Source organism: Teleopsis dalmanni, chromosome 1 (assembly GCF_002237135.1).
Source record: "Teleopsis dalmanni isolate 2A chromosome 1, ASM223713v2, whole genome shotgun sequence".
Classification (NCBI taxonomy): Eukaryota; Metazoa; Arthropoda; class Insecta; order Diptera; family Diopsidae; genus Teleopsis; species Teleopsis dalmanni.
Window position 1 is genome coordinate 2,392,681 of NC_051846.1, and position 19,773 is coordinate 2,412,453.

Consider the following 19,773-nt stretch of genomic DNA (forward strand, 5'->3'; position numbering starts at 1 on the left):
TAAGTTTTAAATTAGGAAAATGTAATAAACGGCAATCATCATAGCGTGAAGCTGTGCGCACAGTTACCTGTAATAAAATAAAACAACTAATATAGAACTTAACTTATAAATTCAAATATAAATATTACTCACATTAAGCTCGCCTTTAAACATAATTTTTGCATTTGTCCAAACAATACCAGCATTATTCCAGGTTAATTCCATTTCTTCAGTTGTATTGTAGGGATCAAGTGAAGCATGCAGTAATACTGTAAATTGCTTCACAATCATCGTCAAGCGACCATGAAACAGTAAACGCATTTTATCCCAAAACGGTAGGGCTGGACTTGGATCTTTAGACGGTGCAGAAATTTTTTCAAAACTAAGATTACATTGCGCCATCACAGGCTCCCAGCAAGGGCCAAAAGCATAACTACAACACTCCAACTCACAATCAAAGTCATGGTAAAACTTTAATGACGTCATGCTGCGCTGCACAACATCGGTTTCAAAAGGATGACCGACTTCTATTAAAACATCACGTTTAGCTCGTTTGTATGCAACCTGTTCAGCACCACACAAATTGCCATAAAGACGCATTGCTTTTACATAGAACATAGGCTGCGGAAAATCTCTATAGAATCCAAAGAAAGTATATTTAAAATTTTTTTATACTGAGTATTATAATTTTTATTTTAATACGAATACCTTAATTAATAAGTAGTTTATTGATAATTACCTTAACATGAATTTCCATTCAGAGCAACTAACGTTGATACTTCTGCACCACAGTGTTGTGAATTCTAAGCCCTCCTCCGGCCATGGACTTTCAGAGTCTATATCACGCATAATACGCGTTACATTTTCTGTACCATGTATTGAGGGATCAGCCATTGCCATAATCTCCACATCAGTCATTATCCAAGCTAGAAGACGCGTTCGCACTGGTCCTTTCTCATTGATTTTTTTAGACCGTTGTATATAAATCTCTGAGTTCTTTTTAACTAAATTTGCGAGAAGACTCTCAATAGTACCAGCAGGCACCAAAAGTCTTTCTGAGCAACGCTCAGCAATTTTTTTATCGAAAAGTGCTCTACGTTTCAAACTCTCCAAATACTCATCTAACAACAAAACGTAATTATCACGTAACTTCACTTCAAATGGATCATCGCTAATTTCAAGTAAGAATTCTTTAATCTAAAATAGCATTAATTAAAATTAGTTACTTAATATACAGTTAAAACTCTCTCCAAAATTCTACTAACAGATACTACTGTTAAACGAACACCTATTACAAATTTAATAACAATGCAATTTTCTCTTCGCATCATTTCAATGAGCTTAATTTTTTTTTGACAGAGATTCTACGTTAAAGAAGAACCTTTACTTACTATAAGTGTCCGCCTAAGAGAGTTTTAGAGCATTATATATAAGTTGTTTTCTCATACCTGTATTACTAAGTCACTTGGCAATGGTGAACTCGCTGTGAATGGTTTCTTCTTATAATTGTGTACCATTTTAAGCCACTTGAAGTGAGAAACGAATTGGTTGTTGATGGCATCATAAAAGTCGTGGTCATAGGGAAATATTGCCTAATTTAATATAATACAATATTAAATACACGAATTTTTTAAATCCATTTATTTTTACCTTAAACACTCCGATTGTAGTCACCCATACCTTATTGCATGGTAGCAAAAACCCTTCACAATTGACACGTGCAAGTGTCAACATATCCAGCTTTGGCAACGAATGAACATCTACGTCTTTTAGAGTAAATATGTGCTGATCATCAATTTTTATAAAAATATTCTCAGCCGAGATGAAATTGTCATCCTTATGCCTAAAGAATAAATTCTCGAAAAACAATTGCATACTATGACGATCTGATAGTTTAAGCTCAAATATAGAGCTACGCTCAGCCGATACTTCAATGATAATACTCTTCTTTGTTTTGTTCTTACTGGTAGCATCTTCGCTCTTTGGTATACCAAGCTGTGTAGCCAAATTCTGCATATCTCTTGCCAATGTTAAAGCGTGCATGTGAAAATTTGAGTTCCACAAGACTTGTGTATTGCCCGGAATATAAACCATTAGTTTAGAACTCCTACTTTCATGATTCTCAAACTCAATGCGTATTATTTTACAATTAGCAAAAATATCTGTAAAATCATTTAGACATAAAGATGATGATGTCATGGAACGCATAATAGCCATTTGAAATTCCTCCAATTTAAGATGAGTAATTTGTTGGGTACGTGTAAGTGTGAATTCTTTAAAGCTAAGCAACAAACACGCTTGGTGATGATTTATAAAATACGCTGTTATATCTTTCACTTTTACAGATACTAGTAAAGCTGTACCATATGATGTTGACGCTGACTGAATGGGTAACGCTTTAGTTTGATCGGAGCTTAATATTGCACGATATTGTTGAACGCATTGCATACTTTTTATTAGGAATTGCGCTAAATTAACGCTATACTCTGTACGAAGTGTATGTATAGAGAGCTCAAGCTTCGTCACATTTGCATATGAATTTAATTTAATAAGACAGACACCAAGAAAAAAAGGTGAGCCCAAGGAATGGGATTTTTTCAAATTGTTGGTATCATTTATAGAGTAACCCAAAGACCACCATAGCGACTCTATCATTAATTCAGTACTCCAGTGACGTTGGCCGAGTAACATATTTAAAAATTTCTTTTTATAAACTGAACTTCGTTTATCATCATATTGTTCGAGCACCAAACGAACATGACTAACACTCATGCCAGCATTTTCATCATCAAGTTTTGTAAGCATAGATACATTAAATAGTTCAACACACCCTGTAAGATATATAAAATTTTAATAAGAATAATTATACATTTTATTTATTCATTTATTTATCATTTTTACCTTTGACTACAATTCGCTGCATTATAGATTCAAAATAACTCTGTTGGCGATAATCTGCTTTAGTGGTTAAATGTCGACCATCATTTGTGCGTCCAATATTAAAATTATCTTGGCTATGTTGCTCAGGTAGAGATTTTTGTTTTTGACTTAACAGCAAGAACTTAGGATTGTTGTGATCCGTCGAGAGTAAATTATCGTGCACCCAATCATATATTTCAGTGTGGTTATATATTATTTGGAATGTTTTAAGTTTAATAAAGAGATTAAGAATATCATTGTCCAGCTGAAATTACAATAAATTAGTTTATAACAAATGTTATAAGTTGAATGGATAATTTAGAATGTTTCAAGGTTATTGAATAGATTAGAGATATCGTTGTCTAGCTGCAAATTATAATATATATAAAAATTATGATGTATAATATAATATATTTATATAATATATTTATATAATATATAATAATAATATATAATATATATTCGAAAACACTCTAATACCTCTAATAAAAACCCTCTAATATATATCATATAATTATAATATAATATAATTATAATATAATATAATTATAATATATTTCAAATAATACTTAATACCGATAATAAATAATCTTAAAAAAATCATTAATGGAAGAAGATCCAACACTATCACTAGTATTCTAATTGTGATCGTAGTTCATACCATTCCAACGTTCCCTAAAAAACCTACATGGTTGGTTTTCATTGTGAGTATCAAAGTTCTAATGGTTGTGGGGAGAGATATTTCATGGTCCAGAAAGAAAACCCATCCGCTTTTGAAAGCTAAAAAGTTACTTATTCAGTTTGTTTTCATTGCGCACGGCGGAACTTCAATGGAAGTAGTGACCGGCAGTTAGATATCCTCGATGTATTAGTCAGTAGTGAGAGTCATTAATGAGGGTCTAATGAGAGCTAGACCCATTCATTTCATATTTTTGTATAGTTAAAATAAATAGTTTCAAATCAGTATTAAAGGATATGTAACATTATTCAAAATAGATATATGGTAAACCATATTGAATATATATTATACATATATGGTTTATAAAGCCAGTTCATTAATAAAAATATATTTTATTTATATTTTATTTTCGGGGTCAGCTTAATTACTCTTTAATTATTTTTAAAACAAAACTAAATTGAATTAATTATAATAAATAACTTACTAATGAATCGATTGAAAACGTTTCAATAAACAAGAGTTTTTCATATTTTGTGTCAATGTCCAAATGTTGTAGTAGCACCTTAGTAACCAGAGTGGGTAGAAAAGCATCTTCATAGGGAGATTTTGCATTGAATTTGCCACTTATCTGTAACAACATTATTTCGATTTTAATTAAAATTATAGTCAAATTAAAAAGATACTAATACTCACACTAAATAATTGCATTTTAGCACTAAAATCATTTTGTGAATTCTCTTTCATGGTAGAGAATGTTGCTGCTTGCACCATAAAATTAAAATTTTTTGGTATAATTGGTGCGATTTTCAAATAGGAATCATTATTTTGATTGTTAGGAATTTCTTCTGAAAAAATTAATTGCCTTTTTTTGGTTTCATTATTAGTAGAAGTGTTAGTACGCTTTTTAGCCTCACGCAAAAAGTCATAAAGACCGCCATGTATTATTGACTTAGCATTATTAACTACTAGCGATAAATTCTGAAATTGTTTAAATTAAATTAATTAAAATACAATGAAAAAAAAAGTAGTTCTAATATCTAAAATCATATAATACTTACATTTACTGCCAAAGGTTTTTGTGCACATATTGTAACGTCGAGCGCAATATCAAAACTTATTTCACCTAAGCAAGGGCGTATTTTATTTAAGTTTTCCAGGCTCTGACGACGTGTCGGACAATGGCGTAACATTTTTGCCTATGCACATAAAAATCAATAATCAATGAACAAACTTTAAATAAATTTATTAAACCTACCTGTGCTTCATTGAGTGCAGCATTGACTAACAATGTTTTTGAGTTGTGTACAATACTGCCATCTAAATGTAGGTCCTTAGCAGTTGCATGTATAAACCAACCAGGATCAAAGTCATTGTTCATTAAGACTACAGATATATTATTCATATGCACAGCCATAAACTATAACAAAAAATATATTTTATTTATTTACAGAAACTGTTAATTAAAAAAATAATTTTTTTTATCGTTTATATTTACCTGTGCAAAGCCAAGCACTCTCGGTGGTACTGTGGCATATCTAAAATCGGGCACATTATGCTTACGCTTTTTACTTTGTGCCTGTGCATTATAATCGTTTTCATAATCTGAGTTCTCATTACTTCCATTTTGGATGTCCTTGTTGATTCGTATATCTTTAACGTAAATTGCTATAAATTTACTACTATCACTATTAAAAATACTACTCCGTAAATATATTTCCTCAATTTGCTGTAAACAACAAAAGTATTAGAAGATGAATTAGCATATGTTGAATAGATAACATATCAATAGAAATTTAAAAAAAAAAACATACCACTGAGAAGCCACTTTTGCTGACGTTAACATTTCTTAAAGCAAAATTTAGTACACAAACGCGACCTATCTTCACTTTAACTTTGAATTTCTTCACAAGATACCAACTGATACATGTGGGTAAAATCCTAAAAATGGACATATACAAGCAAGTTTATGTATATGGAATATGTGAGAATGTGTCGTCATCATTAATTGAAAAAATTCATTCAAAGCAAATATTATATTTACCAATAAATCAGCACAAAGACAATTACTCCAAAGAAAAGAAATTTAAGCAGCATTTTTTACAACATTTATATATTCATATTTAATTTCATATTTTAATTATCTATTATCAGCACTTTTAATTTTGGGAATGAACCAAAAGATTAATACATTATCATCATTTACTATAATATATAAAACAGCTGTTTGTTTACGTTGCTAAGCAAATCCAGAGTTGCATTTGCTAAAATAGAAAATATTCAAACGTTATTTTTAGTCGTAAATTTAAAATGTGGTTACTTTAGTTACTTTTGCAATATGAATCCACAGAAATTATATAACTAAATAAAATCTAATTTATACGTACACTACACATATATACATAATATAAAGTACATATTTAAACGTTTCTTCTAGTCGTAAATTTAAAATGTGAATACTTTACTTACTTTTGCAATATGAATCCATAGAAATTGTATATATAAATAAAAAATAATTTTTACGTACACTGCACATATATATGACGAGTCTTTAGAATTGTGTGAATTTTAATAACAGTTGTAAACTAAAAATTTTAAAGTACATTGAGGGTATTCACTCTGTCATTGCAAGGCGCATGAAATGTAAGAAGGCTATACTAAAATTTCAACAGTAAGGAAAACTTCTGTTGCAAAATTGCAAAATTGCAACATCAAAATGAAACAGCTGTCTTTGCAGCGTACCACATGCACATGAAAAGCAATAGCTTTTGTTTTCCTTTTTTGTTTCACTGCAAGTGATTTAGCAAGATTTTAAGCAATTGCAAGAAACTTTGTGCGTGTATCTTGTTGTTGTCCATTGCAAGCTTGTGCAATTTGTACATTTAGTGCACCTTGTAATAAATTTGCAAGGCAGAGTGAATACCCTTAATAAATTTCTGTTGCGAAGTAAATTGAACGGAATAGCTTTGTCGATGAACATATATTGGTCTCAAATATTGTGTTCATATTTCTCAAATATCAAACCAGCAATATTAACTGTTTTAAAATTAGTAAGTATTGAAACAAAAGTAAGAAAAAGCCTGTACAAACTTTCCGTTTTAAAGTATTAGGAGTATTCACTCTGTCATTGCAGAGCGCAACAAATCAAAGAAGGCCATACTAAAATTACAACAGTAAAAAACTACAACTCAAATTAGAAACACAAAATCAAACAACTGAAAGTGCACTATCACGGACAACAGTAATATCTATTTATTTAAGCTATTTCACTGCAGAGATATATGCTAAGCAATTACAACAAAATAGCTTCTTTGTTATTATAGAAAGCATAGCTTTTTCGGCAAAACTAATTAAACTTTATAAATATATTAATTAATTTAAATATAGGCGTTTTCGGTGGCTCGTGTGGCAAAAAATGCATGTTGGCATATATTCCCTAAAGCGAAACATTGGCATCACTGTTGCAATCTGTCCAGTGTTTTGTTTTGGCAAATAGCAAATCTTGCATATGTGCACATAATGCAAGCAAATAACATTTTGTATAAAAATAAATAATTAATATAAATTTAAAATTACACAATTAAAATGAATGATAAGAATGTTGGAAATTTCAAAGTAAAACACTGAAATTTTTTCTTTTTTACCCAATTTTCAAATGTATCATTTTTGAATTTATTTAAATTTTTGTTTACATTTGATTTTTGACAAATAATTGCAATATTCGTTGGAATTTACACTAAAGGTTCACAATAGTTCGCTTATTGCGTTGGTACTGGCCAATAAACAACTACTGGCCTAGATTGAAAAAATGGTGTTGTTTTGCATACATTTCAGCCAGTATACTACACTTACGAGCCACCGAAAACACCTATTTTTAAAATAACCAGTTGTTCTTTAGTAATATGCTTGCAAAAGAAAGGTCTAATGTAGTTAACCATTACTTTTATTCATTTTGATATTTAATAAATATTTAAATTAATTTTAAATTTAGTTTGTAGAGTCTAAAAAATACGAGTATATTATTTTAACAGATTTAACAGATATATCAGATAGGGACTCATTTTTTACCGCACTCCGAAGCGGCCGAAAACAGTTAATACTTACCGTTATTTTTTCATTCAAAATACCAAAAAAATACTCGCAACTTATGAAGGAAAACATGTGAAACAATAAAAATACTCTGTAAATCTTCAGAATTTGATTTCACTCGGAAAAATTTTTACGTGTTAAGTTTTAGTGCAGCCAAATTCAAAAATCAGTCTATAGAGAATGCTAACTAAAAATACGTTATAAAATTCCAATAATCCGTTAAAATCATATGAGCATTTCATTTACAAATCAAATCAAATACATAAATAAATAAATAAATAAATTTAAATATATAAATTAAAAATGCTACACATTGCTCTTCTAGACCGAGTAAATTGATAGTAAATTGAGGGAAATAGTAAATTATGTCGGTATGACAGCGAATGTTGGTATTTACCAGAATTTCGAGTAGAGTTAAAATTTATTTAAATTTAGTTAAATTTTTATTAGATAAAAATTAGATAAATTAGGTATTACCATTGTGAAAATTTTATAAGATGTTTAATAAATAAATAAATAAATTTGAAAACTTTTAACCAAAATGGTAAGTGCAATAAATAAATATTTACATAAATGCAGTGTAAAAAATCTCTAGAAAATATTCATTTTGTTTTTTTTTTATTTAAAATAATTAATTTTTAGTATTTACAATTTTTGTATTGTACACAACACAACAAAAATCATATGTCAAAAAAAGTATTTAAAATATTTTAAAAGTGATGCCAATTTGTTTCAACCAGACTTAATGCTGTTTTTTACAAATCTGAAAGAAAAAATTGGGGGTATTATGATGGAGCTTTGAATAAATAGCTCATTTATTTTTGATTACATATTATGTAGTTTACGCAGCTGGCAATGATGTTGAGCTATACGCTGTGTGAAAGAGATAACCATATTATACAATGTTTGGCATTTATCGTTGTATGTAGTTGTGCTTCGACAAACGGAGTATTTTACAACTACCAATTTTTATAATAAAACACATATTTCGATTAAATAAATATATTTTCAATCGAATCAAAATGTGTTAAAAAATCTTAGTTAAATATCTGCATAAGTTTGTTAATTTCCACGAAGTGTGATTATAAAACAAATTTGGGTGAGCAAAGTGAAAATTTTCACCTAAGATATTGACACCGAGTTGCCACTTCAAAAGCAAAAAAAAAAAGTAAGAAAAACATATATTTTGAAGCCCTAAGGTTAGTTTGGTTAAGACGTGATGACAAATTACTGTATTCAGTTTTGTTTTTAAGGATATAAGCACATTTTGTTTGTTATGTGCTATTTATTTAAATTCGCATTAAAATTACTGTATGAAATAAAAATTAGGACAGCCAAAATACACTAAAGTCAATCCATAATTTATATATACATATAATAAAAAAAACATTAAATAATAAAATATATATTATGATCATACAAGAGCCAGTGCAGGTAAGAAGAATACCCATTAAATATATGTTTTTTTATATAATTTACGAATTTTTGCTATTCAATACATAGTCTGCCATATGGCATTGTCTAAATCACTATGACCACAAGGACGCTGTATTTCTTGCGGAACGATTATGCTCTGAAGGTAGTATCTCTTATACTATTTCTCTGAATATGTTTAATATTTATTTTGTTTATAGTTGAAAGTGACGAAACCATATTTATATTAGCTACTAGTTATTATCGTTCAAACTTCATACATCAAGCGTACTGGTTACTTAAGGAAAAATCTAGACGCTCTCCTCAATGTAGATATTTGCAGGCGAAATGTGCTTACCAACTGAAAAAGTATGCGGAAGCCGAATGTGCACTAACAAATTGTGGTTTTGGGGATTCGAGAAATTTTGATGAAATGGCCAAAGATTATGGTGAAGTTGCATGTTTCGTATTTCAACTGATAGCGCAGATTTGTATAAAAACAGAGAGAAATAAAATTGCGATAGAAGCGCTAAAAAGAGCATTGAAGCTGAATCCATTTATGTGGCAAGCTTTTGCGGATTTATGTAGTTTAGGAGATAATGTAGACGCCAATACCGTATTTCAAATATCAAGTACAGACATATTTAGTACTTGTCAGGGCAATTCAAATACAAATTCCATGATTTTGTTCGGCAACTCTAACAATTTCAATGACGCCAATATAGTTTTAAATAATCAAACTAACATCAACATAAATATAACTAATTCAAATAATTACAATATCGGTACAGTATCTGTTGAAGGTTTATCAAATAACGGAATGAACAACACTTCCGCATATATACTCTCCACGCCTAATGAACAACAATCTCAAATACAGAACAATAGTATATTAGCGTTACAAAATCTAACAACACCAAATAACAATCTCAACAGTTCGATAACCATGTTGCGCGGCAACACCAATGGACAGCAGAATCAAAATAATAGTATGGTTATGTTAGAAGATACACCTTCGGGCTATGGAAATGATCACAACATCGGTGTAAATACAGTGGAAAGTGGATTCGGTACGCCGTTTAGAAAACAATTTAAATATCTATCAACATTTTCACCAACAACGCCTAGCTTTGGTGTACTACCCCTTAATAGTCCTTGTACGGGGTTGGAATCACCTTTTATTGGTAATATAGGTGCTGGACACATTCAAACCAATTTAAATATAACCAATTCACCCTCGCCTCAAACATTAGCAGAAGTTAATCAGGAGCAAAAATTGTTGGGTAAAAAACTTAAAGTACACGTTGGTGGCTTAATAAACCGAAAAGATACTTCGAATTCCGGTTCAAATAAGCCTGCCGTATTTACACAGACTGGAAACATAACACCACGTACACCTAATAATGTCGGAAATATGAATACAGGTGAACTATTTATAAATTTAAAATTATTATAACATTTTATCAAGTTTCATACAATCTAGGTGCTGCCATTTCTAATGCTGCTGTACGTAGGAGTTCACGCCTCTTTGGCAGTAGCGCGTATTCAGTGAAAGAGAACAATAAATCACCCAATATAAACAATAATAAATTTTTGCAGCCACGTTCCCCACCACGTAAAACAAAAACACGTATGACGAAAATAACACTCAACAACGAATTGATTGAGGAAAAATCGATAAATATGAATTCGGATAAAATAAATGAAAAAAGCTGTAGGAAAGATAAAGAGAAAGTGGAAACAATAACATCAGCAACAGGACATATTCGCACAGCCGAAGATACCAAAGTTTTACTTAATAACAGTCTTAATAATGCTCAAACTATGACGCACCATGTGCTCGCCTTAAAAAAACAATCTGCCGATGGTTTAATGACGTTAATGCGTGACTTGGGCGACGGTTACAAACATTTAGCACTTTTTCAATGTAAAACAGCAATAAAACATTTGGAGGCTACGATACCAAAACATCATCTGTGTTCCAGTTGGGTGCAGTCACTGATTGGACTATCTCATTATGAGCTGAGGGAATATGAGTTGGCGGTACTAATATTTAAACGAATTCATGAAACAGAACCACATCGATTGGACTATATGGAGATTTATTCATCGTCTCTGTGGCACTTGCAAAAGGAAGTGGATTTATCAGCTTTAGCACAAGATTTACTTAATCAAGACAAATTATCACCAGTAACATGGTGTGTTGCAGGCAATTGCTTCTCTCTGCACAAGGAGCACGAAACAGCAATAAAATTTTTTAAACGTGCAGTGCAAGTTGATTCTGAATTCGTTTACAGTTACACACTTTTGGGGCATGAACTTGTGCTAACTGAAGAACTAGATAAAGCATTAGACTACTTCCGTGCAGCGGTAGTACGTGATCCGCGGCATTACAATGCATGGTTTGGAATTGGTACCATATATTCAAAACAGGAAAAATACGAATTAGCAGAATTACATTACATTAAAGCCTTAAAAATCAATCCGCAGAACTCTGTGATCCTAGTGCACATAGGTGCAATGCAATATTTTATGCAAAAAAAAGAATTAGCACTTCAAACCTTAAATACAGCTGCTGCATTGGATCCTAAGAATCCACTTGCACGTTTTCATCGTGGTTCAATCTACTTTTCTTTGGGTAAACATCAAGAGGCGTTACGTGAACTTGAAGAGCTTAAAGAGATTGTGCCAAAGGAGTCTGTGGTCTTTTACTTAATCGGCAAAATACATAAAACATTAGGTAATGTCGATTCAGCATTAATGCATTTCAGCTGGGCCACAGATCTAGATCCAAAAGGAGCAAACAACATAAAAGATGCCTTCGACTCAATGTCACATCCAAGTTGTTGTCCCAATCTGAACGAAACAAGTCTTGAGGCTGATCTTGAACCTATATCAGAACGCTCCGATGATTCAACGCAGGCGCAACAAGATATTAACTATGATAGTGATGCTTACTAGATTCTAAGAATCATTTTGACTGAGTTGTGGTGTGGAAAGAATATAATATATATATATATATAATTATAATAAAAAACAACTGCAGATAACAATTATAAAGCTTAACATTCTTTGCGTGTAATATTTTTGTTCAGTTAATGATAATAATACATATTAATGATTTTTTTTCTTTCTTTAATTACGACTTGGAACTGTTCAATTTATACAAATAAATATTGAAAACAGAAGTTAAATATAAATCGTTAATATAGAAAAACGAATTAAAATAAATGTATGAAGTAGATAATCGCTTAAATTGGAAAAAAAATTCTATTTACTTAATATTTTTTTTTAAAAAAACAACGGTTAATTGAGTTCTTAATATAGAGATTATTAATTACTACATAAAAATCTTAACAGCACTTACTAAAGGAATTAAGCCAATTCAATTAAGTTACTAAACTAAATTAAATGAAATCACGTCGATTACAAAATAAACCCCTTCACTCCAATCAAGCAAACAGTCGATACGCAAGTCAAATTTTATGCATGTATAGAAAATAATTCAAAAATCAAAATGCTAGTTAACAGCATGAAAATTCGACAAAAGAAATAGAAATAGAAGTGGCGAACACAGAAGGAATTTCACAAAACACAAACTAAAGTGCTATTGTAGTGATGTAATATTAAAAGGGTCTAACAAGCTTAATGTGAACAGCGGGACCGATTAGGCTCCGCTGGTCGCAATCAGATGTCGCCAGAATATTCCGAAAAAATTATTGTGTTTATATTAACACAAGTTAATAGTCAAGTTTAGCCTGAAAAACGGGCTAAAGATTAATATTACCATAAACTAAAAAAACAAGGAACAAAGGTTAGGCGATCAAATGTGTCCGGATTATTAAAAATAAAGTGATTGTGTTTATACTAAAACGATGAAAAATAGGCTAAATATTAATATCATCATAAACAAAAACGAAGAACATAACTTCTAACATGTTTAAAAATTTCTGAAGAAATCTTCTATATAAACATTTTCAAATCTATTCTATCCTATTCTTTTTTCACAAAATATGATAGATATCTCAGTTAACTACAGAGCTAATCATTATGGCTCTTCTACTTTGTAACCACTAGAAAGTAAATGAGCTTAAAAAACTTGCTAGATAATAAAAGTGAAATTTTATACAATTAATAGAAACCTAAAATGAAAATTCTAATACATTAAGAATGAAATTCACATATGTATGTAATCTTATTTTATTCAATGTCTTTATTATTGCGTTCGTCTTTGACTTGGAAACCAAGCATCTAACAGAGCACGTTTATTATCTCGTACGTGAGTATTTTCTAGCTTTTCTATATTGTTTACAGTTTGGAATGGACGCGTTCTTGCAGTACTACTTGAGGTGTCGTTTGTATCGGTGAGATTGGAATATGCCTCTTCAACTTCTTGTAAGATACTGTTATCCAAATTAACTATTTTATTTAGCACATCATTTAAATGTTCCACATTTAAATCAAAAACCATAGCCAATACTTTCGTATGGTGTTCATTTAAGTGGTACACAATTTTCTCTGCGTTCAAAATTTCGCGTATATTATTGCTATCGAAAACGCCATGTAGTGACTCTGGTAGAGAAAGTGTAGACGATGATGTATTTATTTCATAAGCTTGGGAAAAATCTGGAGTAGGAGGATAATAATTTTCTTGAGGTACAATCACTAAATCATTTGATGAACAATTTTTGTCATAAATTTTGTGATTTTGTGGTACAATAGTAGTTTCCGTTGGGTGTAACTGATGTTCAAAATGTGCTGGATAGATTTCTGGTAACTGAGAATTTCTTATAGCATTCAAAGTAAATAGGGGTGGCTTATACAAATTCATGTTATAATATTGTTTAGGTAAATTTTTCATTATCTGAGTTTCAGCTTTTTCTGCTGACGATTCTATTTCTGTTAGATTAATATAATTGGTCGGTGGATTTGTCAATGTAGCACGCTTTTTATATAAACGTTTTGTAGTAATTGTTAACTTTTTATCTGTATTTTTCCTTTGTTTCGAAATTTGTTTTTTTTTCGAATTCGACTTTTGTGTTCTACAACGTTTTTCAGTGGTGTACCCATTTCTTTGCAATTGCGAGCTAAATAATATAAAATACTTAACAATTTTCACATAAATTATTAATTGTATTAACATACCCTGTATTTTCTTTATCAATTGAATTCAATGGCTTTATATTTTGTAGCTGTTTTTCTTCATTTTGTTGATTTATTGTAGCACTATTTTCATCTATATTACTTTTTTTATTTTCATTTTCAATATTTTTAAAGTTAGTTATATTAGTTACGTTCTTAGTCAAATCGATTGGATTAACTTCTATGTTGTGTTGAGGGTTTACTTCATCACCATTATCCTCATTATTTTTGTTTTCCATAAAATTTTCATTATTTGATATTGGCATATTTTTCTGACCTAATAGCATTTGGCTGGAAAAGGTTTCATTGAAGTCTTGTAGTAAGTCCTCAGATAGTTTTCTTTTTAGTGATTCTTTAGATTTTGTCTGAGATAGTTGAGTTGCTGGGTTGGTCTCTGATGTCAACTTTTGTAAAAGCCGTTGAGACCTCCGTAAATTGGACGTGAATGTATTTTCATTCTGGTCTAAGAAATTAATTAATTAAATTATTTTTCTAACGTAACTGTTAGTAATTAACAATATCTGAAACCTAAGTAATATAAATAATTTTAAATATATAACCCATATTTTCAAATCAATTATGACAGTTGTTAGTGTTCAATTTATGAAATCATAAAAAATACGTAAAACCGTGTTTACCTCTAAACACATCGTCCGCATTTGAAATATATGTACAATCACTATCATATTTTTCTGACATAATTTTTTGAATTAACAATAATATATTTTAAAATAAATATTGAATCATTTAATTTAAAAAACACTAAAATCGTTACTTGTGCTATGAATTTGACAGCAATGACCAGTGTTGACAGTGACTTATTAATAACATAGTCTGAATGAAAACATAGAAATTTATGCAGTTCAATAACATCGTGACATTTCAGGTATGATTACTTACGAATGTTCGTTCGTTCACAAGCGTTCGCTTTGGTGTGGATGAACCTTAATATATCGATTACGACGCACATTGCAAAATTAATAAATGCACAATTTTCTAATATTGATATATAGAAAGCACAACTATTTACCACCCCCTCCGATATATATAAAATTCTTTTAGTATCGGTCTAGATTATTACGAGCTATAACTTGATTTTGTCAGTAAAACAAGTACAGTAGTGCAGTACAAACGTATGTTATTGTGAATAGTTTTGAACAATGAATGAAATGTTGGTACAAAATAAAACAAAAGTGTTCTTTATCATAGGGGTATTTTAACAATGCCAAAAAAAAATAAATACAATCCATAAATTAAAATAAATACAAAATCAAACAATTGCACTAAATCACAAAATTTCAAATTCAAACAAAACTTAACGCTAAAGTTAAGTTAAACGTTAAACGCTAAAGTATTGGCCAGCAAACAGTAAAAATAGTAGTAACATTCACAATAGAGTATTAAAAAACAAATATGCAAGAACTGGTTAGTGTTGAAAATATGGTCTTCAATTTGTCTTGCAAATCAAGCGCAGAATCATAAGAAAAGAATTGTTTGTATAAAATCAAATAATTTTGCACATGCAACGATGCATGGACATCCTGTGCAATTTAATATAATAAAGTATTGCAATTAACCAAAATAGGTGTTCAAACTAGTCATTTTAATAGAATTAACAAAATGTCAAAATTTGTTATTTTGTTCACGTTCTGCAAATTTAACACAAATTGTTTTAAATATATTATGTTACGAAATGGAAATAAAAAATGAATAACAAAAAAGCAGAAATAAATGCTTTTACGAATAGTTTTTTAGATTTGCGATGCATTAATAAATAAGGTACATTGATTATATAAAATCAGGCAGTAATTGTTTGAAATTAATCCATAAATTAATAAAAAGTATATATATATATATACACTTTATTTATATATTTCTATCGCATAAACAGTATGTGGTATAGTTTTTGTGTTGAATACGGAGTATTGTGCTCTTTTAAAAAAATGGTTCAATTTAAAAAATATAATTTACAAAAAAAATGCATTTAACGTATATTTTGATTTAATATAAATTGCAATTTAACTTACACGATTATTTTTGCATAAATTGCTGATAGTTTGATATCAACAAATTTCATATTTAATAATATATTATTCTGAAAGCACCTTCTCACTTCTTTTTCAATACAAAAAAAAAATCAAGTACGGCTTTGGATCAGTTGGTTAAGGCGCGCTGATTCTGAGCTTCACATTTAGCAGGACCCGAGTTCGATTTGCAGTCTCAAAAATAATTATTTACGAATAATTAAATACAAGAATTATTTCCAAGACCACTGATGATGGGTATTTGGCAATACTCGAAACAGCTGTATGGTCAGCTAAAAATTCTATTAATTAAAATAATATAAAAAAATAAATTTTTGTTGTTGTAGTTCACTATTGTTCGAAAAACCTCTAATAAAAAAATGGTATCGTCAGACAAAAATTCAATTAATTAAAATAATATAAAAAAATAAATTTTTGTTGTTGTAGTTCACTATTGTTCGAAAAACCTCTTTCATAAAAAAAAGTAAAATTTACCGTTATACATATTATTTATTATGTATATATATGAAACATATTATGTTTATATTATATATATTTATACCCTCATACGATAGTGTTCCGGTATATATACTGTGTGATTAAAAATACATTAAGGCAATATCATAATTTATATATTTTTACTATATATTCACCGAGTCTTTTAAAAATTGAAATTTCTCTAATCTCGTTTTTTTACCATCGTATTGTATCTGCAAAGTAATAGAATACATTGTTTTACCGCAAGTACGATTTATTACAACCCTGAGTTTTTTTTAGTAACCTTGCAATTTTATTAAATTTGACATTAGTGATAAGCGATTCTCGATTTAGTAAACAAGAGTTTGTTAATATATTAAATTTCGTTAACACTATAATAAAAAAAACTTAACGATGGCTGAAGCTGATACCAATAAACCTCAACTTATACGTGATCCGAATTTCGCGAAAAATCGTATATTTTTGGGAAATCTACCATCATGTACCAAAGAAGAATTGGAGAGTATTTGCCACCCTTATGGAAAGGTACTGGGCAGTTTAGTGCAAAAAAATTTTGGTTTTGTTCAATTTGAGTCTGAAGAAATTGCCAATAAAGTTGCATTTTCACTTACGAAATCAACATTTAAAGGTAATGTCATTACGGTTCGTAACGCCGGCGCCAAGAAAGTACAACCAGCAAATGCACAAACGGCGGCATCAGCGGTTCGATATGAGGACAATAAAGTACAGCATCCGGATTATAACGATTGTGAAATCATTGTTGTTGATCGTCGTAACACGTAAGTTTAATTATTTATAATATATCAGTTGTATTCTACATGCGCATTTGTTATATATATTTATATATGTAGAAAATATGCCGAATATATTGAAGACCGTTTGAAACGTATGCAACTTCGGGTTGATGTTCTGTATCCTAACGAAGATGTTCCACTTGGTAAGGTTCTAGCAAATATATCTTCCCGTGGTTGCCTTTATGCAATTTTGGTGACAAATCAGCATGAAGAACATAATAGCATTACTGTTAATATACTGTATGGACAACCCGCTGAACACCGCAACATGCCGGTGGATGATGCATTGAAACTAATTGGGAAAGATTTTCAAAACAAAATGGCTGTCGAGTCATCGAAACGATTAAACTCAAGTCACCTTCCTCAGCCTGTACCTATTATACCTGCTACTAATGTAATCGCTCCACCACTGAAAGATAGACATCCAGAATCTATACAAATTTTGTTAAATTTGCTCGCAGATAATTTGCCACTTACTGGTCTGCAATATGAACGTATTATAAAATATCTAAATGAAAGACGAACCTTACAATTGAAAGCTGAACTAGGCGAGACCGTGGAATCAATTCCTGATCCAGAAATTGAACTCCAAAAAAAGATTTTAGATATATTAAATAAACCATCGGTTGCCGAGACGCACTATGAACTTCTCTATCCTACATTACAATCTATAAAAGACGATTTCCGTGTAATGGAATTACTAAAGGATGAAAGAGTACAAAAGGCACTTGATTCCTTAATGGATTCTAGTTTAGTTGGTACTATAGAAACGCACATGAAGTTTTAGGTTAATAAGATGATAATAAAGTAGAACTGTATAACTATAATTTGTAATTAATAAAAAGCAACTGACACATGCAATTACAGTATTAGCGCAAATACGTTAATTTTTATTTCAATATTCTAGGGCCATGATCTCTTTGCTATATGTCCAGCATATTTTTCACGATATTTAATTCCCGTAACTAAAGTTGAACTTTTTGGAAAAGCAGATTTGCCTCCAAATTTGGTATCAGTATCCGGATGAAAGCGGAGATACTCATATTGTATATGTAGATTCTCTGGAAGTTCCATATTCTTGAATGCTTCATACGGCACAGTTGTGTTCACTGACCTCTGATAGAAATCTACCACATCACCTTATATTTAGAAAAAATGATAAATAAAAATAACGATTTTATAACAATATTATTTAAGCTACCAATAGTTTGTACTTCATGTACTTGTGAATTGGGTACTCCGTGATTAAAACTTGCAAAGCACGCCTCTAAAAACTTGAATTTCTCCTCTAGGTTATTTAATTTATACTCATTCTTGTTAGGTATTTGAAGAGTTGAACATATCGAATGAACTTTTTCCACAGCATCTGCTGGTGCATCATACGGTTTATGTGATCTCAAAAAACTGTAATTGTATTTAATACTCTTATAAAATTTTAATAAATGTTAAAAAGCGATTTATGTTACCCTTTATTTGACAGAGATTTACCGACATCTTCTACAGCTTTGTTAATAATTTTAGGCCGTTTTAAATGCTTTTTTGAGTAGGACCTTGCGATCAATGATATTACCTGAAAGTAAATAGGATTAGAAGCAAATATTTTCAGATAATTATTGCTATGTACATTATTTTTATACATGATTTCAAGATTTTTACGTAAACAGACATGCAGACACAGGTCAAAACAGCAGGGCTGGTATTGTTGCCAACACCTTAAGAATTTTCTGTTAACCCATTACGTACCAGGCAATTTCAGACTTGAAATCTTACGGTCAAATTTCCATAGTAAAATAAAACAAGTTTAAGTAAATGAGAAAAGTGTAATAGTTTTTTGAAATATTTATTTATTTATTTTTTTATAAAAAAAAATATAAAATATTCTTTGAATATTAAAAAATATTCAAAGCTAATTGCGTGGTGGTACGAAATGGGTTAATGAATTTACGTATACAATAAAAACTCAATGTTATTATATCAACGGTTTTATTTTCTTTTTTCATTTCCTGTAACATATGGAATATTAATATAATAAGAATATTTAGACATGCCTGATAACTTAGTATGTGATAGAATGATAAACATCTAGTATCATGTTTCCACTACACCTAAATCAGTTTATCTTAATGAAATGAAGATTTGGTCGTTTCCATTAGCATAAGTTGATTTATGCATGTCAAGGGGCTTTTATGTATTAGAATGTTTTGTGAAATTTGCAGGATTGTTCACATCTCAATTGTTA

The 19,773-nt window shown here is 30.1% G+C and overlaps 5 protein-coding genes across 5 annotated transcripts; 2 read left to right on the plus strand and 3 right to left on the minus strand.

Moving 5' to 3' along the window:
* Position 1: 1 nt before the first annotated feature.
* Positions 2 to 5,671, minus strand: LOC119670422 (protein KIAA0100-like; the record flags this gene model as incomplete). The annotated part of the gene is made up of 13 exons (XM_038080714.1): positions 5,619 to 5,671; positions 5,389 to 5,515; positions 5,073 to 5,303; positions 4,833 to 4,994; positions 4,636 to 4,773; positions 4,271 to 4,555; positions 4,062 to 4,205; positions 2,881 to 3,163; positions 1,630 to 2,810; positions 1,428 to 1,571; positions 719 to 1,176; positions 133 to 613; positions 2 to 67 (listed from the first exon to the last, which is right to left on the minus strand). Coding segments are annotated over exons 1-13 (3,753 nt in total), but the record flags the coding sequence as incomplete, so codon positions are not given.
* Positions 5,672 to 8,425: 2,754 nt separating this feature from the next.
* LOC119667578 (cell division cycle protein 27 homolog) lies at positions 8,426 to 12,187 on the plus strand. Its single transcript, XM_038076915.1, has 4 exons — positions 8,426 to 9,097; positions 9,167 to 9,242; positions 9,298 to 10,500; positions 10,560 to 12,187. The coding sequence occupies exons 1-4, from the start codon at positions 9,074 to 9,076 to the stop codon at positions 12,035 to 12,037; spliced, it is 2,781 nt and encodes a 926-aa protein (XP_037932843.1). The 5' UTR covers positions 8,426 to 9,073; the 3' UTR covers positions 12,038 to 12,187.
* A 1,086-nt stretch (positions 12,188 to 13,273) lies between these two features.
* On the minus strand, positions 13,274 to 14,919 carry LOC119667758. The gene is made up of 3 exons (XM_038077094.1): positions 14,857 to 14,919; positions 14,222 to 14,681; positions 13,274 to 14,163 (listed from the first exon to the last, which is right to left on the minus strand). The coding sequence occupies exons 1-3, from the start codon at positions 14,915 to 14,917 to the stop codon at positions 13,293 to 13,295; spliced, it is 1,392 nt and encodes a 463-aa protein (XP_037933022.1). The 5' UTR covers positions 14,918 to 14,919; the 3' UTR covers positions 13,274 to 13,292.
* Positions 14,920 to 17,062: 2,143 nt separating this feature from the next.
* Positions 17,063 to 18,360, plus strand: LOC119667927. Its single transcript, XM_038077309.1, has 2 exons — positions 17,063 to 17,519; positions 17,592 to 18,360. The coding sequence occupies exons 1-2, from the start codon at positions 17,134 to 17,136 to the stop codon at positions 18,319 to 18,321; spliced, it is 1,116 nt and encodes a 371-aa protein (XP_037933237.1). The 5' UTR covers positions 17,063 to 17,133; the 3' UTR covers positions 18,322 to 18,360.
* Positions 18,361 to 18,395: 35 nt separating this feature from the next.
* Positions 18,396 to 19,267, minus strand: LOC119668173 (39S ribosomal protein L50, mitochondrial-like). The gene is made up of 4 exons (XM_038077646.1): positions 19,159 to 19,267; positions 19,001 to 19,104; positions 18,736 to 18,938; positions 18,396 to 18,673 (listed from the first exon to the last, which is right to left on the minus strand). The coding sequence occupies exons 1-4, from the start codon at positions 19,171 to 19,173 to the stop codon at positions 18,438 to 18,440; spliced, it is 558 nt and encodes a 185-aa protein (XP_037933574.1). The 5' UTR covers positions 19,174 to 19,267; the 3' UTR covers positions 18,396 to 18,437.
* Positions 19,268 to 19,773: the final 506 nt, after the last annotated feature.